General features: G+C 47.2%; 2 protein-coding genes across 2 annotated transcripts; one reads left to right on the top strand and one right to left on the bottom strand.

Moving 5' to 3' along the window:
• Positions 1 to 6753: 6753 nt before the first annotated feature.
• On the bottom strand, positions 6754 to 7862 carry F5J12DRAFT_861331 (uncharacterized protein). Its single transcript, XM_051746875.1, has 4 exons — positions 7772 to 7862; positions 7596 to 7706; positions 7222 to 7527; positions 6754 to 7167 (listed from the first exon to the last, which is right to left on the bottom strand). The coding sequence occupies exons 1-4, from the start codon at positions 7817 to 7819 to the stop codon at positions 7030 to 7032; spliced, it is 603 nt and encodes a 200-aa protein (XP_051595541.1). The 5' UTR covers positions 7820 to 7862; the 3' UTR covers positions 6754 to 7029.
• On the top strand, positions 7861 to 10959 carry F5J12DRAFT_861313 (uncharacterized protein). The gene is made up of 12 exons (XM_051746874.1): positions 7861 to 8043; positions 8103 to 8156; positions 8214 to 8321; positions 8361 to 8647; positions 8725 to 8749; positions 8809 to 8897; positions 8948 to 9031; positions 9096 to 9137; positions 9186 to 9206; positions 9295 to 9548; positions 9614 to 9888; positions 10118 to 10959. Exons 1-12 carry the CDS (start codon positions 7925 to 7927, stop codon positions 10632 to 10634), a joined length of 1875 nt encoding a protein of 624 aa, XP_051595540.1. The 5' UTR covers positions 7861 to 7924; the 3' UTR covers positions 10635 to 10959.
• Positions 10960 to 19197: the final 8238 nt, after the last annotated feature.

Here is a 19197-nt window from a genome sequence, read left to right as displayed (position 1 = left end):
ACCATATACATCAGCAATCTGATAATTTCTTCAGATCATCAAACCATCAGATATGATTTCAGAGCTTCAGAAAAATTGCCAAGTTACTGATGCAGTCAGTGGGAAATAAGAGAATTATGTGGGGGCCAACATGGCCAGTGTGCCAGAGTATGTAGAAAAAGTACCAGCAGGAGCAATCCCTGAAACCAATGGTATGGTCACTTGAATTGACAAGGCTCTCACCAACTTTAGGAGTAGCCTAGAAGCTGGCAGGAATGGCATCCTGCTTTCATCAGAGAGACAGGGAATGATGGAACTGCAGTCATGACCAGTCAGTGATGGGTTTAAACAGGTTTAAACCATTCTTTCACTTCCTGATGTTATGAACATGTATATAGGATGGTTACTATTTGGCAAGATTACTAATGCAGAATTTCTGCATGCAGCACATGACAACATTGTACAGCATATTTGCCCCTGTAAGCAAGTATTGATTTCCTGGTGTAAAATTTAGAGGAATGTAACTATGATCTTAATTGTCCAAAGCATTGATTTTTCACAGTAGAGAAGTAGAAGGATATACATAGATAGTAAGTGAAGACTAATTCTCAATAGACCTGAAACATTGATGCCACTTGGTGCCATGAACCATTTGACTCAAATCTAATTCTACACAGCATCCAATGGGGATGACTGCAGTGTTCCACATAGAGTAAAAGGGCACCCTGAGTGATACAGGTATCCACAGCAGCAACCTTCCATTAGGGCCTTTCAACCAGCCATCATTGTGAAGTTTCACAGGTTCATCCCTACTGGCATGTGCATCCTGGAGACAATCAAGCAGTTGCCCAGCATCATGCAATGCATGAGAAGACATGAAGGAAAAACATATTGAATGTGCTTAATGGTTTCAGTGTAAGTAAGATCCAAAGACATGGGAAATGCTCACCATATACAGGGGAAGGCAAGGCATATGCACTCTTTGGATTGTTTGCAGGTGGTTCAAATGTGTCTTGGTTGCAAAGCATTTCTTCATAACTCTCAGCATCCCACACCCTTACAGTCTTGTCTACTGAGCTGGAGACAATCCTCTTCCCATCAGGGGAGAATGCCACTGATCTGACCAAATCTGTATGACCCTCCAGAGGGCTGCCAACCTGCACACCTCTCGCAGCATCCCAAACCCTCACAGTCTTGTCATCTGAGCCTGAGACAATCCTCTTCCCATCAGGGGAGAATGCCACTGATGTGACATAATCTGCATGACCCTCCAGAGGGCTGCCAACCTGCACACCTCTCTCAGCATCCCAAACCCTCACAGTCTTGTCAGAATGAGCCTGAGACAATCCTCTTCCCAATCAGGGGAGAATGCCACTGATATGACAGAACTTGTATGACCCTCCAGAGGGCTGCCAATGTGCACACCTCTCTCAGCATCCCAAACCCTCACAGTCTTGTCAACTGAGCCTGAGACAATCCTCTTCCCATCAGGGGAGAATGCCACTGATGTGACCATAATGTGTATGACCCTCCAGAGGGCTGCCAACCTGCACACCTCTCTCAGCATCCCAAACCCTCACAGTCTTGTCATCTGAGCCTGAGACAATCCTCTTCCCATCAGGGGAGAATGCCACTGATCTGACCCAATCTGTATGACCCTCCAGAGGGCTGCCAACCTGCACACCTCTCTCAGCATCCCAAACCCTCACAGTCTTGTCATCTGAGCCTGAGACAATCCTCTTCCCATCAGGGGAGAATGCCACTGATCTGACCAAATCTGTATGACCCTCCAGAGGGCTGCCAACCTGCACACCTCTCTCAGCATCCCAAACCCTCACAGTCTTGTCATCTGAGCCTGAGACAATCCTCTTCCCATCAGGGGAGAATGCCACTGATCTGACATAATCATCATGACCCTCCAGAATCATCTGAACAGAAGGCCAGTCCCTGAACCCTCCTGCAAAAACCTCTGCGAGACAATGGAATTTTGGCTTGAGCACTTTTGATAGCAAGCTGTTTGATGGACAAAATGGAAGTGCAGAGATGTAGACATGCATTGCACTTTGTGAGATTGCATTGCCAAAGTTCCAAATGAACTGTATCCCATCTTGTGCCAATGCTAATGTATCCTCAGACCCACTTTGGCCCTTTCATAGCTCTCAGAAGATGTTACCCATAAATTATGGAATACTCACTTGTAGCCACTTTGCAGTACAGGCAAGAACATCTGTAGCATTTCCAACTAAACCAAGCAGACTCATCGCCTCAAGCCAGAACAGAAACCTTTCACTTCCAACTACAGTGTGCACCAGCATTGCCAGCCTGACGTCAAATGCAGTCCGGTGTAGATGCTTCGCCCAGAATCGACAGGAATAAGATAGATGCGGCAAGATGTTTTTGGTGCACCTCTCGGGTAAATCAGGAAAGTCGGTATTGCTGAAGTAGGAACTCTCCAGTCCACAGATGTTGAATTTAAGATCGTTGCAAAGAATTTGCAATGATGCAAAGGACTGGTCATACGAGTCAGATATGTCAACGAAGTAGTCGCCACTCCGCGAACGGTCAGTTAGGAAGTCGTAGAACGATGCGTGGAGAGGGCGAACAGGAGTTGCATGGTCACTGATGCCACTTAGCACCGGAGCCATGAATTCCAAGATGACAGAAATGTCATAGCGATCATCCTCGCTTGGGAAGTGCATTCGCATCAACTTCAGCGTCTTCACAGGCAGGGGCTCCATGACCATCAAAACCTGTCGCATCACCGAACGAAATCGGGAAAGGGGTACCGGTGATGTGGGTATACCACTCTCCAGGATTGAGATGTATGTTGCATCCAGAAGCGTCTTCCCCTCTCCATATTGCAAAGTCACCACATTGTCGAAGCGTTCCTTCACTGTATGTCCAGCTCTCCTTGGCCTGACAAATTCACAGGCCAGACGCGCCCATTCGAACAACCCATTCGCCTTCTCAGCAATCTGGTCTATCTCAGTGGATCCAATATCTTTGAGGTGGCCAATTTCTTTCGTAACGAATAGACGGATGTCACGTTCTGCGGATTCCAAAGGAACGTCATCCAGACAGGTTTTTAGCGCGTGCTGTGAATTTCCCAGCACGTACTCGATGTCCGGTAATGCTCTGGACGTCAAAAGAATGCGGAAATTGGCAGGCAAACTGGCAGCCTCGGTCGACGTGAGGAGTGACAAAATGTGTCTTCTTGACTCGTCTGCCCCACTTTCGTCCAGGGCATCGATCACCACAACCACGTTCCCAACTATCGCTCCCTTGGCCTTCGACAGCGGTTCCAAGATGAGCCGCTGCCATTGCTGCGCCACGTCAGGGGTAGCCTTGAGAGTGTGATCCTCCGCAAGAGTAGAGGCCAATGCTCGTCGAAACGCAGGGTCACGTCCAGCCAGATCGCGCGCGATGGTAGTGAACATCTTCTCTTCGCGGTGCTCGGATTGTCGGTCACGGACGAAGCAGAAGCAAGACCCAATTGCCCCCACGTCCTTGACCCACGATGCAATTGTATGGGCAATAGCGGACTTCCCCCTCCCAGCCTGACCATGAAGCCACAAGATGCGGGGCACGTCGACGTCACGACTGGTAATCCAACTAATAATCTGCTGTAAAATCTCGGTCCTCGTACCATCAAGGCATCTCTTGGTCGTGTTCAGGCCAGCCCCGCCTGCGTAAGCCATGCCATCGAGGTTCAAATCCTCGAATACGCGAGTGACGTTGATGTGAATGTTCCGGATCGTGCGGTCGCGGTACTGCTGCATCAAGTCATCTAGGGTTTTGATGTGGACCATCGACAATGGTCTGCGTTTCAGATAAAATGTTTTTCCCCATTCTTTTCCCTGAGAACGTACGTATCGCATCGACACACTGGAGACCTATACGAAAATAAGACGTACAGAAACTCTTCGTTTCAGGAATAGTCTTTGATAAATTGTGCAGAGTCACTTATCACCCGCGCGATCATTGCAAGGGTATCCTTCATGTTCTCGATATTCTTTATGGTGTCATCTTCCGCAAGGAATTCATAGGTATTCCTGATTTTATTCAGCAGATTGGATACTGCTGCGTCTCGATTAGCTTGGCTGATGAGCAACTGCGGACGATGTGAGATAAAGGAATGTCCATCGAAGCATGAACGTACATTGGATGCGGCGGACAAGATTCCCAGTGCAATCTTGGCATAAGGGTGAACCTGGCGCACGCATGTGGTGAATGTATCGGATGCAAATATAAAACACGTACGTTGGAAAGAGTAGTAACGATTTCATTGAAAACTTTGAAAGGTTTGAGATACGTATCGCTGAAGTTTTCGATTTCCGTGAATTGGGTATTGGCGTCGTCGATGACACTGATGACACCACATCCGATGCGAGAAATAGGATTAATGTCATGGAATGCTTTCACCGCGGCATCGACATCTTGTCCAACCGCAGCTGATACGGGATGCTGACTGAGTCTCGTCGGCTGGCCGTTGGGTCTATCCAAAGGGGATCAACCAGGCTCATAGCATGAGGAGGTGGTGGCAGATGACGTACGACCTCTGTTCCAGGCGCCGGTGATTGTTCCATTTGCTCCAGAGGACCCACATCGGTATTTGTATGAGCCCTCTCCGTCGCAGTGGTTTGATGACTTTGGAAGTTCCGATGGAAGAAGCGCTTGATCTTGGCAAGCCCTTCCCTTGGATGCGCTGCTCGATGTTTCCATATCAAGGGTAGGACTCCCTAGCGGAGCCTGAGAAGGGCCTTGAGACTGATCCCCAAAATCAACATGCTATCTCCTGGCAAAGACAATATGCGTACCAGTCAGACATGCTAGGCGCAGAACCGGGCGGCTTTCCGAAATCTAAGAGACGACGATGTTTCTTCGACTGCATGCGCTGCCATTGAAAAGGTGTTTCGTGTACGGTTTGTGAGTTCTGTTCGACGTCGAAGATGCGAGACGTGGAAAAGGTGAGGCTGTAGGTATTATGTAAGCACGATGTGCCCAATTGCCAAACCTGTTTTGTTAGCGGTCGATATCTTTCTGCTCGACATCGCCCACTCCGATACGCAGGCGTACCAGTCATCAGCCGTGATCGCCATACTCATATCGGTGGTTTGTACTACCGAGGAATTCCCACCGGTACTTGCCTAAGCGAAGTCAGTCAGCGAAAGTCTACTACTGTACTACACTTGGACAGACGTCATCGGAAGTCTCCTCCTCCACACCCCCCTCCAGTAAACTGTTCTACAGTGTACGTGCATGGGATGCGATACAGGAGGGGTGCGCAAATCGACCATTTCTTTGGCGTTCATTGCCGCTCATCCCCCAATTGTTCTCGGTTGTATTTTCGATAAGGGAGATTCAGGCGTAAGCAAGCAAGGCTAGGGTAGGACTACACCTATGTTGCCCTACTGCGTTCCGGCCGGTGCTCTGCGCTCAGCTTGTTTGGCTGCTCGGCCTCGGACAATCTTAATGACACCGTAAGTCACAGTCGTCCACAACACCGCATGCTATCTTGCTCTGAAACAGTTCCAGAGACCGGAGCCAAGTCGGTATTGGTTCGCTCAGGGGCCGCCGTCGTGATTCACGAACGTTGTGAACGCGTGCATATCACTGATTTCGATCACAAATGCACAACTTTCTGGGTGATATGAACATGAAACTACCGAGCCTTTTCTCCTTACTACAAGGGCGAGTAGTCGCCCTTGCGGAGTAACTGATCGGTGAGTTCCAAGTCGATGACCAAGGTCGCTGGTTAATATCTGGAAGCATCCGCTAGTTGCTGGCTATCATATTCTAGAAACGGTGAGCTCTCGCTAATACCGCCCCCTTGCATTTGGTAACATCTAGCATGCGCGTCATCACTGACGGTGTGGATGGACCAGTGGCCGAGCCGGATGTCCAGGCGGTGCAGTACTGTAGTCCTAGCGCCCGACGGGACTTTCTGCGGTTTGCGGGGTCCAAAGTCTGGCCGGTTCGCTGACCATACCTGACCTCCCCTCGTAGCAAACAAGCAAAGTTTGATTTTCCACTTTCCGAAAGCCTCGTCCAGAATACACGAGTGATACACTGTAAGAATCTATGCTACATCGTACTGAATGGCGCAGGACGTTATGACTACACTAAGTTGTAACGATCAGGTTTCCGCGGTGACAAAGTCAACTACAAGATATCGCACCGTCCACGTGAATAACGAACAGCGGTAGTGTGGCGACGAAACAACCGAAGGACCATGGTGAGTACCAGGCGGGGAATGGTAGCGGAAGAATTGGCAAGTATCCAGTGAGGGCTGTAAATTTTCGAGGCGCTCGTCGACTTCTATGTAGGGAAACAACGAACCTTTGCTCATCGATTTTTCATCCATGAACCCATCTGATGCGTTCTGTAAGTGCCGGCCGGTATCTAGGACGACAGAAAGTCTTTGTAGTTGACTAGTTTGTTCCCGCTGCCACCCTCAGTTGTGTCGCACCAACGTACCACGCATCCGTACTAGAGCGCACGACTTCGAAGCCGCCGAGATCGCCGTAGATGTCTGCAAGGGACCGATCTCAGCGTTGAGACCGAGATTAAAATCATCCTCGCACTTGGGCATATAGCTGCGTCTTCCAAGGTGCCGTACTCACCCAAGCGCACAACTTTCCCCGAATTACAGTTATCGAGAGTATTAGAACGGCTGTTGCATCATTTCCCCGATGTACGCGCACTCACGAAAACTTGTAAGTAGGTTTTATCTACCATGATCTTAAGGAAGGGGACGATATCAGGATCATCAAGGCATCCTCCAACCATCCTTGCCACGTTCAAAACCCGAGGCCCACTAGCATCTTCCATCCGAATGAAAGCGATACTCAAGAGCCCTGGATATCACTTTCACTCAGAAGCCCGGTGCCCACCCCCACACGCTAGTGATGAAATCACACTAATGATTATGTAGCAGATGACTATCCAGCTATGCCTAACATACAATCTATACATGAACGGTCAACTCGTGCATCTACATCTCATCTGAACCCTTTCGTTCGACTATGCAGGCAGCCCGAGTGTTGTTCGCTAGTGGAATAAGGTCACAGAAACGAAACCACGACAAGCAGGGGGGGGACTCACTAATTGGATGACGCCTGCTCGTTCCGAGGGGGGTAACATGCGTATTTGTTCGGGTGTCATGGATACGACGCGCATGATCATGACCTGAGAAACGTGATCATGAGAGACATAACGAACGCAGAACAAGCATAACCATACCTTTTGCTCCTCTGGCAGAGACGCAAGTGCATCCGGTAAAATCGAGGGCTGTTGCGGTGGCGGCACGCCATACCCTGTTGCGGGCTCGGGGCCACCGCCGTACACGGCCTGACCTGTGAACGCGATAGGCTGAGGTTGGGGCTGTAGTTGAGGCGGATGTCCGTGCCCGTTGTAGTGGGTTGAAGTATGTGTTTGTGGAGTTGGTGTACGATTGTAATGTTGGGAGAGGTGAGGGGGCACGGCGGAGACTGGTTGAATGGCAGGTTGTGGAGGGGAGACGTTCGTGGAATAGGCGGTGACCGTTTTCTATTTTATGAATATACGCAGGTCAGTATGAGTAAGGTCTAGTGAAAATGGGAGCACATGCGACTGACTTGGAGTACTTGTACGTCGACTGCATTCATCTTGACCATGAGAGTGATCAGTGCATACGCAATCTGGGGTGTAGATGCGAGAATGCTACGAGCCTGGTCCGGCGTCGTGTTCTGTCGCATCCAAAATATAAGTGTCTCTGCTGTCATGTCCAATAAATGGGATGAATTCGTTTGACCTTGAGAGTGAGCATGAGCTCGATCAGCTGTTCCTCCTGGGTAGACATGGAAGAAGGTAGTAGTGATGACTAAGCACTACGGCTTTGTTCCCTGACCGGCATGCGATACAGAAATGTACAGCATCTACTAGCACGACGATCCTCAACCTGTCCATGGAGTCGTCCGTGCCATTATCTTCACAATCCGCGACTACTACGGGAAAGTTATCGACAAGGATGTTCACTCCATTCACTGCCTCTGAAATAGACAGATACAACAGAGGAGAATTTATGTATGTGTTCCATTCTGTGTACCGTCATCTATACGTGGAAGTTCATACGTATGGCTAAGACCTCCGGACAAGGAATTCCCATGGATTGACGCTGCACAAAGATCGTTTGAGCAGTACGCCCTCGTTACCCATCGACGCCTATATACTGTTTCACTGACATCGCGGAACAGTCCATCAGATCTTAGTTCCACAGGTTGGAAGGTGTGCACGCACCCAGAAGGTGCTCCCTACTTCTGTGACATTCAACGTGTAGGCAACCGATTCATATCATCCACCTTGTCTCACCTCACTTTCTGACCTTGTTAACATCACACCAGCGAATATACACCGACACCCGACGTGCGCAATCCCAAAAAATTGGGAACCGTCGAAAAATGCATTTCCCGCCTCTCTGAGCTCGCTGCATTTCACTCTATCACTTTCCCCTCCCCACCTTCATCTCCGTCGCTCGAACTCGTCCTTGAACTTGCAAATGGAAAGAGTCGAAAAGAATGTCGATATTATTTTGTCGATACCGAGAAGAGACTCCTCTTTTGGGTTCATGGTTGGGTGCCAGAAAAGATGTATGCGAACTTGAGGGGTGTCAAGAAACAAAGCCATATCAGTGAGTATGATACCGTACGGATTCGAAGCCAGCTCACGTGTGTGATGCTGTGTGATATGCGGCAATTGTAAATACAGAAATGGCGCTCGAGATGCAGTATTGGTGCGTGTAGGCGTTTCGGTGTGTCGTGCGCTGGAAGCTGACTTTTGAGTTTGGAAAAGGACGCATTGTGAACTGTACCCGCGCGAGCGAACGTTTGATGCCGCCGTCTATCGAGAGTTGTATGGCTTGGTCATTCATGCTAACGCTGGTGGGCACATCACCGTCCATCGTGATTGAATGGCGCTAATCAAATTTCAGAATCAATCACTTCCGATACGTCTCTTGCGCCGTTCGAAAGCGCAGAACTGTCCAAGATGATGGACATCGTGCGCATTCTTCAAGGTTTGCTCCCGTGTCCTTCTCATTTTGAACGTTTGTACTGTTCATTGCTTACTGTCCAGTGCAGATTCAGTTGGACAAGTCAACGATCCTGTCATGTGTGTAGTAGGTGAGCCGAAGGTCATTGGCGAGATCCTCGAGCTTACGCGGTCACCAGCTCGATTCATGTGTATATTCTGTGCGACCGTTCTCCTCTGTCCACGACATTCTCATACCTTACCTCCTCCAATTAACGCATTGACAATTTCCCGACCGTACACTCATAGCTCGAATCCACTTTTTGAACTTCCACGGCCAACCCTGTGCCCGCTTAGACGTCGACCACTCTATTTACTACCCACGCAACCATAGACTACGCACGTCCTTCCTCTTGCACTTGCTCTCCTTTCTCCTGTTTGGCGCGCCCTGGAGGTACGTCGAAACCCTGAGAGGCGTGTGGGTAGATGAGACAGTGAACCTACCGAGATGGAAAGCATTCGTGGCCCGTGTTATTGATGAATGGGGAGGATTTACGATTTACGTATGTGTTTCTCTCTCTCTTCAATCAAACCGAATAAACCGTGTGCTCAACTGCCAAACCCACAGTCCACTGTGATGTTAGCGGTCGATATATCTCTCCTTGGCATCGCCGATTCCGATTCGAAGACGTACCAGTCAGTAACTGTGATCGCGATATACGTGTCGGTGATTTGTACTGTTGGGTCGATCGTGGCGTCCGTGGTATTGACGGGTATGTGGAGAGATAAAGCGGAGAATGCGGAAGAGGTGGTGAGTTTTTCAGTTCGTCCTGTTATCATTTTGGCTGGGCCTTTGGTCGATTGGATGCTGTTCCTCGAACCCTTTTTTTTGGCTCTCTTTGGGTTAATTCAGTGCTAATCGGTGGACGAGTGATAGGCAAAGTACATGAATGAAATAACGGACACAGTGATCGGTGTAGATCATATGGCTATCATGTTCAGTGTCCCATTTGGGTTATTGATATGGGGGTGCGTATTCACCTATCTGTATCTGTCCACTTCCGTTTCATTCCTTGTACTTTTTCTTGTTGGCGATTCTGACTAACAATTTGGCTGTAACGCGATAAAATAGCATGACGTCCTTCCTCGTTGCATTCCTCTACCTCATCTATAGTTCGACCTACCTTCCTACACTCGCAACGACGACGCCTGGAATCATCCTTGTCGCTGTGCTAGTAGCATGGCCAGTATGGGTGGCAGTGGAGAGGGGTCTGGGTGGGTGGATAATGAGGGCCGTTGATATTTGGAGGCAACAAGTCGTGAGAACGGGGTGGCACATAAAGGGGTGGGGTGAGCAGGGCGTACGAAGTTGGAGGGAAAGGGAGGGGAGTGCCATTGTGGAGATAAGGAGAGGCAATGTAGGGATGGCAGAGCCAGGGATTTTGGATACAGGGAGGAGGCAGGGCTCCGCGTCAGTATCTTCCGGAAGGGAGGGCAGAATGACGGTCTCGTTCGTGGAGACCGGGGAGGATGTGAAGGCTCGTGTAGGGATGGGCGCTGCATTTGGGACTGGGGATGGAGTTCAGGACCTGCAGGCATCGGAAGATGTTTGTAAGCCTCAACTACTGGAGATGGGAAGAATGGTATGAGGATGCCTCAATGATCTTGATATCTTCACTTTCATTAGGATTGCTGTAGACAAAACCTACAAGTGTCTATGTGCTGTACATAGTGGAAGTAGTGGAAGTGATGTGACCAGTTGTTGCAATGATGTCATGCCAATGGTCCCATTACATTCCTACAAGGAGCATTGGCTTCGTGGTCCTTGTGATGATATGAATCTTGATGGGCCAGTGTTGAGATGTAGCATGTTCTTTCTTGGTAGTAGATGTATGTGCCATTGTCTGCATTCCCTCGTCAAAGCATACACCTTCCCCTCCTCACTTTCATCTACTTCTACTTATATGATTGGACACAATGATCTGTATTAATGGTGAAAACACTTGTGCATATGCTTGGACAGAGAGATTTCAGGATGGCATCCTGCTGTATGGGTGTGCATGCAGGATAGTTAGTATTTCACAAAATTAACTAAGTGACCTTTGCATATGCAGTGCATGATAAAATTGTAAATCTTATCCTTCACATCCAAGTATTGGTTTCCTGGTGTAAAATTCAGAGGAATGGACCTATGATCTTCATTTTTCAAAAACAAAGTAGAGAAGTAAAAGGATATACATGGATGGAAAGTCAAGACCAATTCTCAACAGACTTGAAACATTGATGCCATTTGGTGCCATGTACCATTTGACTCAAATCTAATTCCACACAGCACCCAATGGGGATGACTGCTGTGTTCCATGCTGAGTAAAAGGGCACCCTGAGTGATACAGGAATCCATAGCAGCAACCTTCCATTAGGGCCCTTCAACCAGCCATCATTGTGAAGTTGCACAGGTTCATCCCTAACACTGGCATGTGCATCCTGGAGACCATCAAGCAGCTGCCCAGCATCATGCAATGCAAAAGAAGACATGGAGGAAAAACATATTGAGTATGTTGAGTGGTTTGAGTATAACTGAGATCCATAAGATATGAGAAATACTCACCATTTGCAGGGGAAGGCAAGAGACATACATTCTTTGGATTGTTTGGAGGTGGTTCAAATGATTCTTGGATACAAATCATTTCAACATAACTCTGAGTGTCCCAAACTCTCATGTTATGCTAAGACTGAAGTCAAGGTGTAAGGAGAGCTCAGCTGCAGACTGAGGGTTTCTACTGAGAAACAGCTGCAGTAACCTTTGTGAATGACAAAGGATTTGGTCAATGCTGGTAAGAGTGGTCTTGGTTAGGGACACTGAGGGTGAAGTTCTGAGTGAGAACACTGCATATGATTGAGCAGCTCAAGTCTGGGGTTCCAGGACTTGAGCCAGCAAGCTAAATACTACAAGGAGATAGACCATGAGGTGTCCACATGTAACAAGGTGACTACACTATTGGTTGAACAATAGTGACACATGTCCTAAGCATGTCACAAGAGGGAAACACTGGTGGTGGAAATAGTGAGCTGTCAGATCAGAGAGAAGATGGCTTGAAAAAGAAAAGTAGTCCAATGGATCAAACACATGGTAAATGTACAGTGACAAGGGAAAAAGCAAGGTGAAACATAACATTACCCCCCTTCTAAGCATTGAAGTCCCTGACTTCAACTACTCTCCATAAGGCTCCCCAGTCATGTTACTGATGGCAGAGTTGTCAAAGTCAAAGTCATTGTCATACAAATTGTTATCCTCACTCCCAATGAGGGTATGATCATCCACCAAAGCAGGGGTGGCAATTCTTTCTTGTAACAGCCAATGAGGATGAAGAGATGGACATTGAGCTTGGGTATGTCCAGGATGGGTAGTGTGACAAAGGGGGCATTCATAGAGGCCACAGTTGACCCTAATGTGCCTGAGGCAGTGACAAACATAGCATGCTTGATGATAGCATGGATCGGATGGGGTAGGAGGGCAATCGGCCTTGGTAAGTGTGTTTAGCACAGGGAAAGGTGGTAACTTGGCAAGGATCTTGATCTGGCCTAGGGTATACTCAAGTTTGGCTCTTGAGACACCAAAAGCAACCTCTGGGTTGACTATGGATGGTGAAGATGAGTCATGAGACTCACATGGTTGGGGGTTGGGGGTTGGGGTCAGACAGGCAGCAGGCATGAGGTCTGTCAGCTCTTTGGAGAGAGCAGGATGATTGGGAGGATGATGGTGATGATGCCAGAGGGGAGGATGACATGGGCAAAACTGGAGGAGAGGTTGTGGTCAGGGGTCTTCAAGACCTGGGAGGAGGGGGAGTGATCAGTGTGGGGTATTGGTGAACATTATAAATGAGGGCAGTACCTCCAAGGACATCAAAAAGTCTTAAGAGCAGGGGAACCTGCTCATACACAATCTCATGCAAGGTGGTTCATGCAGGGGACAGGAGAGGGTTCTGTCAGTTGATGTAGTGGGACAGTTCCTCAAGCTGAAGGGCTTGGATAGTGGCATGATAAACCAAATCAAGAGGGGAATTTTTGTTGACTTCATGATAGATGGTGCCAATGACAGTGGGGTCAGCAATGAAGAGGTGATAAGAAGTGACCATTTGATTGCTAGTGGGCTGTCACTGTTGACAAGTGAAGGGGGCATGATGATGAGAGGGTTCATGAGGGTAGGTGTAATGTTTTGGAGGATGATGAGCTGCAGGATTGTGAAGTCTATAGAGAGGAATATACTCAGACTTCAAGTTGGTTGAAGCTGAGGTGCAGCAAGGAAAAAAATAAACTGCTAAGTGTCTGCTTTTGGATTACGTAATTCTGTGCTCGGTGAACCACAACTAAGGTAAAAGTGATAAACTCCAACATAATGATGAGGAGGCATTTCAAAAAGGATGGTTCTGACAGTATGAGGAGATCATTGAGTAGGTGGTTTCTGAGGGGGGAAGTCCCTTGGGAAGCATTTCTTATATGCAGAGAGCATATCATCCACGTGTTCAAGGTGAGCTTCTTTCTGCCATGAGTTTTTGGAGGAAGGGTAACCCTTCCATTTTATTAAAAAGGCATGTCCATGGCCAGACCTTTTATGGCTGACTATTGCCTCAACTTCATATTCTTCCTCCTTGTTGACAAGGTCAGGTGGTGGAGCTGGAAAGTTCAGTCCATGGACATCATTTTTGTGATAGGGAGATAAGAGGGAGGCATAGAAGACATTGTGGATCTTCCATCATACAGGGATCACAAGGCAATAGGTGATCAGAGATAGGACACCAGAGATGGTAAAGGGTCCTTCTCATTTTGGGGCAAGCTTTCTATTTTCATAGGAACATTTGAGGTTCCAGGCTTCCAGCCAAACCTTATCACCTTTTTGGAATGGGGTGAAGGGTCATGACAAGTGGTCTTTCATTACCTTTCTGGCCAGATCATGTACCACAAGGGCTTCTCCTCAAGTCTAGACTCAGCAGTGGGAAGGTGGGTTTCCATGACAAGAGATGGAAGGGGTTTCAGTTCATAGCTGTACATGAGGTAGAATGGTGATTGATGGGTGACAGAGTGGGGGCAGTGATTATGTGCAAATTCTGCCATAGGGAAGTTATCCACCCACAAGGTGGGGTCATCCTGGCAAAAGATGCAGAGGTAAGTCTCGACCTCTTGATTAACACATTCAGTTTCTCTATTGGTCTGAGGGTGGTAGGCCATTGATAAGGCAAGGGAGTATCCCAGAAGGGAAGCGAGTTCTTTGGGAAATGTTGAGGTGAATTGGGGGCCTCTGTCAGATATGATTTTGTCATACAACCTGAAATGGGAGTAGACCTTCTTGAAAAAGAGTGCTGTGAGGTCAGCAGCAGAGGCAGTTTTCTTTGTTGGTGCTAAAATTACCCCCTTTGTAAGCCCATGGTCTACCATGACCAAGACAGAATCATAACCCTTTGAAAGGGGGAGGCTGGTAACCAGATTGCAAGAGATCTGTTGGAAGGGGCAGGTCAAGGTCAAGGGGATGGGTGTAAGGGGAGGTGTCATTGGGTGTGTGTTTACTTTATTTTGCTGGCATGTAGCACAGCCTTCTATGTATTTTCAGATGAAGGAAGCAAGTCCTGGCCACCAAAACTCAGATGAAATGAATTGTCAGGTCTTCAAAACACCAGGGTGTCCTGCAGAGGGATGATTGTGGTGGTTGGGCACAACAGTCTGTTGGAGGGTGGGGTTGTCAGGGATATGCACCTGGTCTTTATAGAGTAGTACTCCATTGTCAAATTTCCAATCTGAGAGGTGGGATTTGAAAGGAAGCAGCATGTTGATGTTTTTGATGGTGTGGAGTGCTGTCTGGACCACAGGGTCTGTCATTGAGGAAGATGCAACCTTCTGGGTAAGGTTTGTGTCAATGAGATTGACAAATGTAGTTTGCAGAAGGAGTGTAACCCCTTTGTTGTCTTCATCATTGTCAGGGAGGTGGTCAGGTCAGTGGGAGAGTGTGTTGGGAGCAGCCAGGTTTTTGCCTGGGACATGTTCAAGTTGCAGATCAAAGTCTGCAAGGTCGAGGAGCCAGCAGGCCTGGCAATGATTTAAGTTCTGGGGTGCTTTAAAATAGGTCAAGTTCTTGTGGTCAGTGAAGACCTTGACTAGGAAGGGGGATCCATGAAGATAATGCCTCCAGGATTTTAATCCTTGAATGACCCCTAGTAACTCTCTGTTGTAGATGTCATAATTTCTTTCCATGGGGTTGAATGACTGGGAAATGAAGGCACAGGGTTGCCACTCATCAGTAGACCATTTTGTGAGCTGGTAGTCCTAGGGAATCTGTCCAGTGCTGGACAGCTCTGGACAGCTCTGGCCAGCAAAAGTGATTTACTGATGCTGGCCATTGGAATCTTCTTGAAGGAGAATGCCTCCAGTTGCATACTTGGATGTGTCAGTGGTAATCATGAATGGTTGAGAGGAATCAGGCATTCAGAGGGTCAGTTGTGCCATGGCAATTCTTTTCAGGAGTTCAAAGGTGTTTTGGCATTTCTTTGACCACCCCAAAGCAGTTGTTTTCTTGGTGAAGTCAATTAGGGGTCTGGTGATATCTGAGTAATAAGGGATGAATCTTCTGTAGAAGTTTGCAAACCCTAAGAAGGACCATACATCCTTGACCTTCTTTGGGACAGGCCATTCAGCAATGCCTTGGACCTTGACAGGGTCCATGGCAATGGTGTTTTCTTTGATGATCATTCCAAGGTATTCCACCTCAGTTAGATCAAAATGACATTTTTCCAGTTTGAGGGGAAGGGACAACTCCCTCATACATTTGAGAACATGATGAGTTCTCTGTTTATGTTCCTCAGGGTCAGTGGAGAAAATGAGGAGGTCATCCATGTAGATGACCAGCCATCCTTCAGCAATCATGTCTCAGAAAGAGTTGTTCATGAATTGCTGGAAGGTGACAGGAGAGTTGCACAGTCCAAAGAACATAATGGTTGGTTTGAAAAGTCCTTTGTGCATGATGAATGCAGTTTTCCATTGGTCTCCTTCCTTGATACAGATGTTGTTGTAGCCTGATCTCACATCCATCTTTGTGAAGATAGATGCTCCCTTGAGTTTGTCAACAAGATCTGAGATGAGGGGAAGGGGGTACATATCCTTCACAGTGTTTTTATTCAGATATCAATAGTCCTGGCAAGGATGAAGGGAGCCATCTTTCTTTCCTATGAAGAAGAAGGGTGCTGCTTGAGGAGACTTCGAGGGGTGGATTTTACCCTCTCAAAGGTTTTCTTCTATAAATTTCTCCACAGACTCTTGTTCAGAAGGGGAGAGTGGATACACTTTTGCCACCTTTGGGACAAAGTTGTCAACCAGGTTTATGGCATGGTCATAGGGTTGTGATGGAGGTAGTACTCCATTGGAAGGTTTCTCAAAAACCAAGGCAAAGTCTTTATAGTCTTCAGGGAGAACAGCCTTTGGTTTCTTCTTGTGTTCTTCTTGGGCCAACTCAGTGGCCATAGTGATTTTATGAAGAAGGCTATTCTTGGGGTTAACCTTCTTAGCCTCTTTGGTGAGTTTTCCTGATGCCATAACAAAGTGGGCATGGATCATCTTGTCTTTGGGTTCTTCATAGTCCATAAATTGTTTATCCCTTTCTTTTCAATGGGGGACACAAGGTTTATGGTGGGTTCTGCAACAGCAACAGAAGAGATGTTGCATCTTAGTTCTTTGGACCTGTTGGTCTTTTCATCAATGGAGAGGGTTCCCATTCTCCAATTGATGATGGGATTGTTTTCTTGTAGCCAAGGGAGGCTGAGAATAATGTTCTCTGATCCACAGTTGGCAATGTAAAAGAAGGACTGATGAATGAGTCCTTTGATTTTGAAATACAGGGTGGTGGAGAACAAAATCCTTCCCTTGGAATTCTGGGTTCCATCTGCATTTTTGGCAAGGATGGGTTCAGCAAGTCATTGAGTAGGGATTCAATGCTTTCACACAAATCCCCAATCAATGCATGAAATTTCAGCACTGGAGTCAACCAGTGTGATGGTGTTGATGACTTTTCCAGTTCCTTCTGATGTGTAGAGGGTAACAGGGATTTGCATAGTGTGATCTGGGGTGGAAGATACTAGTACAGGTGCCACAGAAGGGGAACTGTCCTTAGCAATGGGAACATCTGGCATCAACATGGAGTTCCCTTCTAAAAATCCTTTCCTAGTGCCCTAGCAATATTGACTAAGGAGACAGAAGGACTAGCAACTTTTTCTTTGTCATTGCTTTCTTCAACTTCCACAATTTTTCAGATTTTCTTGACCTTCTTCTAGGGGGTCCTCCCTTTGTCAGGACATTCTTGAGAGAGGTGTCCTGTGTTTCCACAACTTCCTTCTTTGATGTGACAGTCTCTTTCTTCTTTGGAGAGTCTCACTTGATCCATGTCCATGGTGTTTGGATCTGAGATTGTTCTTTGGATAGAACATTCTCTTTTCTTTCTTTCCAGATAGTGCATTCACTTTTCTCCATTTAGCATCAAACTTCTGCACTTGGGTGTACCATTCTGTGATTTTGGTGGGAGTGGTTTCCATCATGTGGATATGGTTTGCAATGAAAGGTTTAAGTCCTTGTGAGAAGAACTCAATCAAAGTGACATCCTCCATGATGGTGGAGTTGGCAGCAGCAGTTTGGAAGTTGGTGATGTATTGTTCCACTGAGTCTTTCTGTTTCATGGTACATAGCTTGGTGATGGCAGTACCAGCAGTGTCAGGAGAGGTGAATGAGTCTTTAAACTCTTTCTTGAAGTTGGTGAAGGAGCCAAAACTTGGGGGATTCTTTTCCAGAGATGTTTTCTGGAAGGTTGCTGCCCAAGAGTGAGTAACCCCTTTCTTCATGTACAACAGCATGTAGACAACCTTTTTGGTGTCCATGTCATGGACTTCTTCATTTACCATAAGGTACATCTGGACTGAGTACAGCCAGCTCTCACCATCAAAGTCAGATGGGGCACTGTTCTTCAATTTGGTGGCTTTGACAGCAGTAGTGCCAGTCATTGCCTTCAATGATGAACCAGACATTGTGGGTGAGGTTGGGGTTCTGGGAAGTGTGACAGGGGGAGGTACCAGTGGGATGGGAGTACCAAGCATAGTGAGAGACTGGTTAAAGAGGTTTGAGAGGATACCAGAAGTAAATCCTCTATCCAGTTGTTCAGGTTCATTGGAGGAGGTGTCTGTGACAGTGCTCTCCTGTTCTTTGTCTGATGACAATTCTTCTTGTGTGGGTCACAATGGTGCCCAATGTCAGTTGTTTTGGGGGTTTGTGGTGGTGCAATAAACAGTGACCAATTCAGCCAAAGGCTGTTAGACTTGAGCTTTTGTTATGCCAAGACTGAAGTTGAGGCATAAGGAGAGCTCAGCCACAGACTGAGGGTTTCTACTGAGCAATGGCTACAGTAACCTTCATAAATGACAAAGGATTTGGTCAATGCCAGTAAGAGTGGTCCTGGTTAGGGACACTGAGGGCAAAGTTCTGAGTGAGAATGCTGCATATGATTGAGCAGCTCAAGTCTGGGGTTCCAGAACTTGAGCCAGCAAGCTAAATACTACAAGGAGATGGACCATGAGGCATCCACATGTAATAAGGTGACTACACTATTGGTTGAACAATAGTGACACATGTCCTAAGCATGTAACAAGTGGGAAACACTGGTGGTGGAAATAGTGAGCTGTCAGATCAGAGAGAAGATGGCTTGAAAAAGAAAAGTAGTCCAATGGATCAAACACATGGTAAATGTACAGTGACAAGGGAAAAAGCAAGGTGAAATGTAACACCTCACAGTCTTGTCAACAGAGCCAGAGACAATCCTTGTAACAGTTCATGATTGTAAACCTCCAATAATGTGTTTTCCTTTTCTTTCTCTTTCTTTATGTCTCCCTCTTTTAGCTACTTGTTTGTCTCCCACCACACTCTGGACATATATAAACCATAGATACTGATGTGCACTCCCCCAGTCTACCTCAAACAGAGACTTTTGGCCAGTTCTTCCTGAGTGACTGTAAGACTTACTCCAATGAGAATGGACTACCCCCATGTGACTTAAATGAAGTCACTTTTGTCACATATTTTGAACTGCCTCTAATCTCTCTTCTACTCTCCTAACCCACCTTTGATCTTGACATCACCCACTTGCTATTGGTCTGGCCAACTGGTGCATAGTAGCAACATCAAACTTTT

Source organism: Pisolithus orientalis, assembly GCF_024613125.1.
Source record: "Pisolithus orientalis strain OTSU chromosome Unknown F5J12scaffold_53, whole genome shotgun sequence".
NCBI lineage: Eukaryota > Fungi > Basidiomycota > Agaricomycetes > Boletales > Pisolithaceae > Pisolithus > Pisolithus orientalis.
The sequence above is the reverse complement of the archived record's forward strand: the minus strand, read 5'-3'. Positions and strand labels throughout refer to the sequence as shown.

Excerpts from the sequence above, each read along its gene's own strand:
- F5J12DRAFT_861331 (XM_051746875.1), bottom strand. The coding sequence starts at position 7,819 with ATGTCTACCCAGGAGGAACAGCTGATCGAGCTCATGCTCACTCTCAAG. Across the intron at positions 7,707-7,771 it reads AGCTCATGCTCACTCTCAAG|AACACGACGCCGGACCAGGC; the intron begins GTCAAACGAATT and ends TGGATGCGACAG. Across the intron at positions 7,168-7,221 it reads CTCTGCCAGAGGAGCAAAAG|GTCATGATCATGCGCGTCGT; the intron begins GTATGGTTATGC and ends CACGTTTCTCAG.
- F5J12DRAFT_861313 (XM_051746874.1), top strand. The coding sequence starts at position 7,925 with ATGGAGTCGTCCGTGCCATTATCTTCACAATCCGCGACTACTACGGGA. Across the intron at positions 8,322-8,360 it reads CGATTCATATCATCCACCTT|CGAATATACACCGACACCCG; the intron begins GTCTCACCTCAC and ends ACATCACACCAG. Across the intron at positions 9,032-9,095 it reads CATCGTGCGCATTCTTCAAG|ATTCAGTTGGACAAGTCAAC; the intron begins GTTTGCTCCCGT and ends TGTCCAGTGCAG.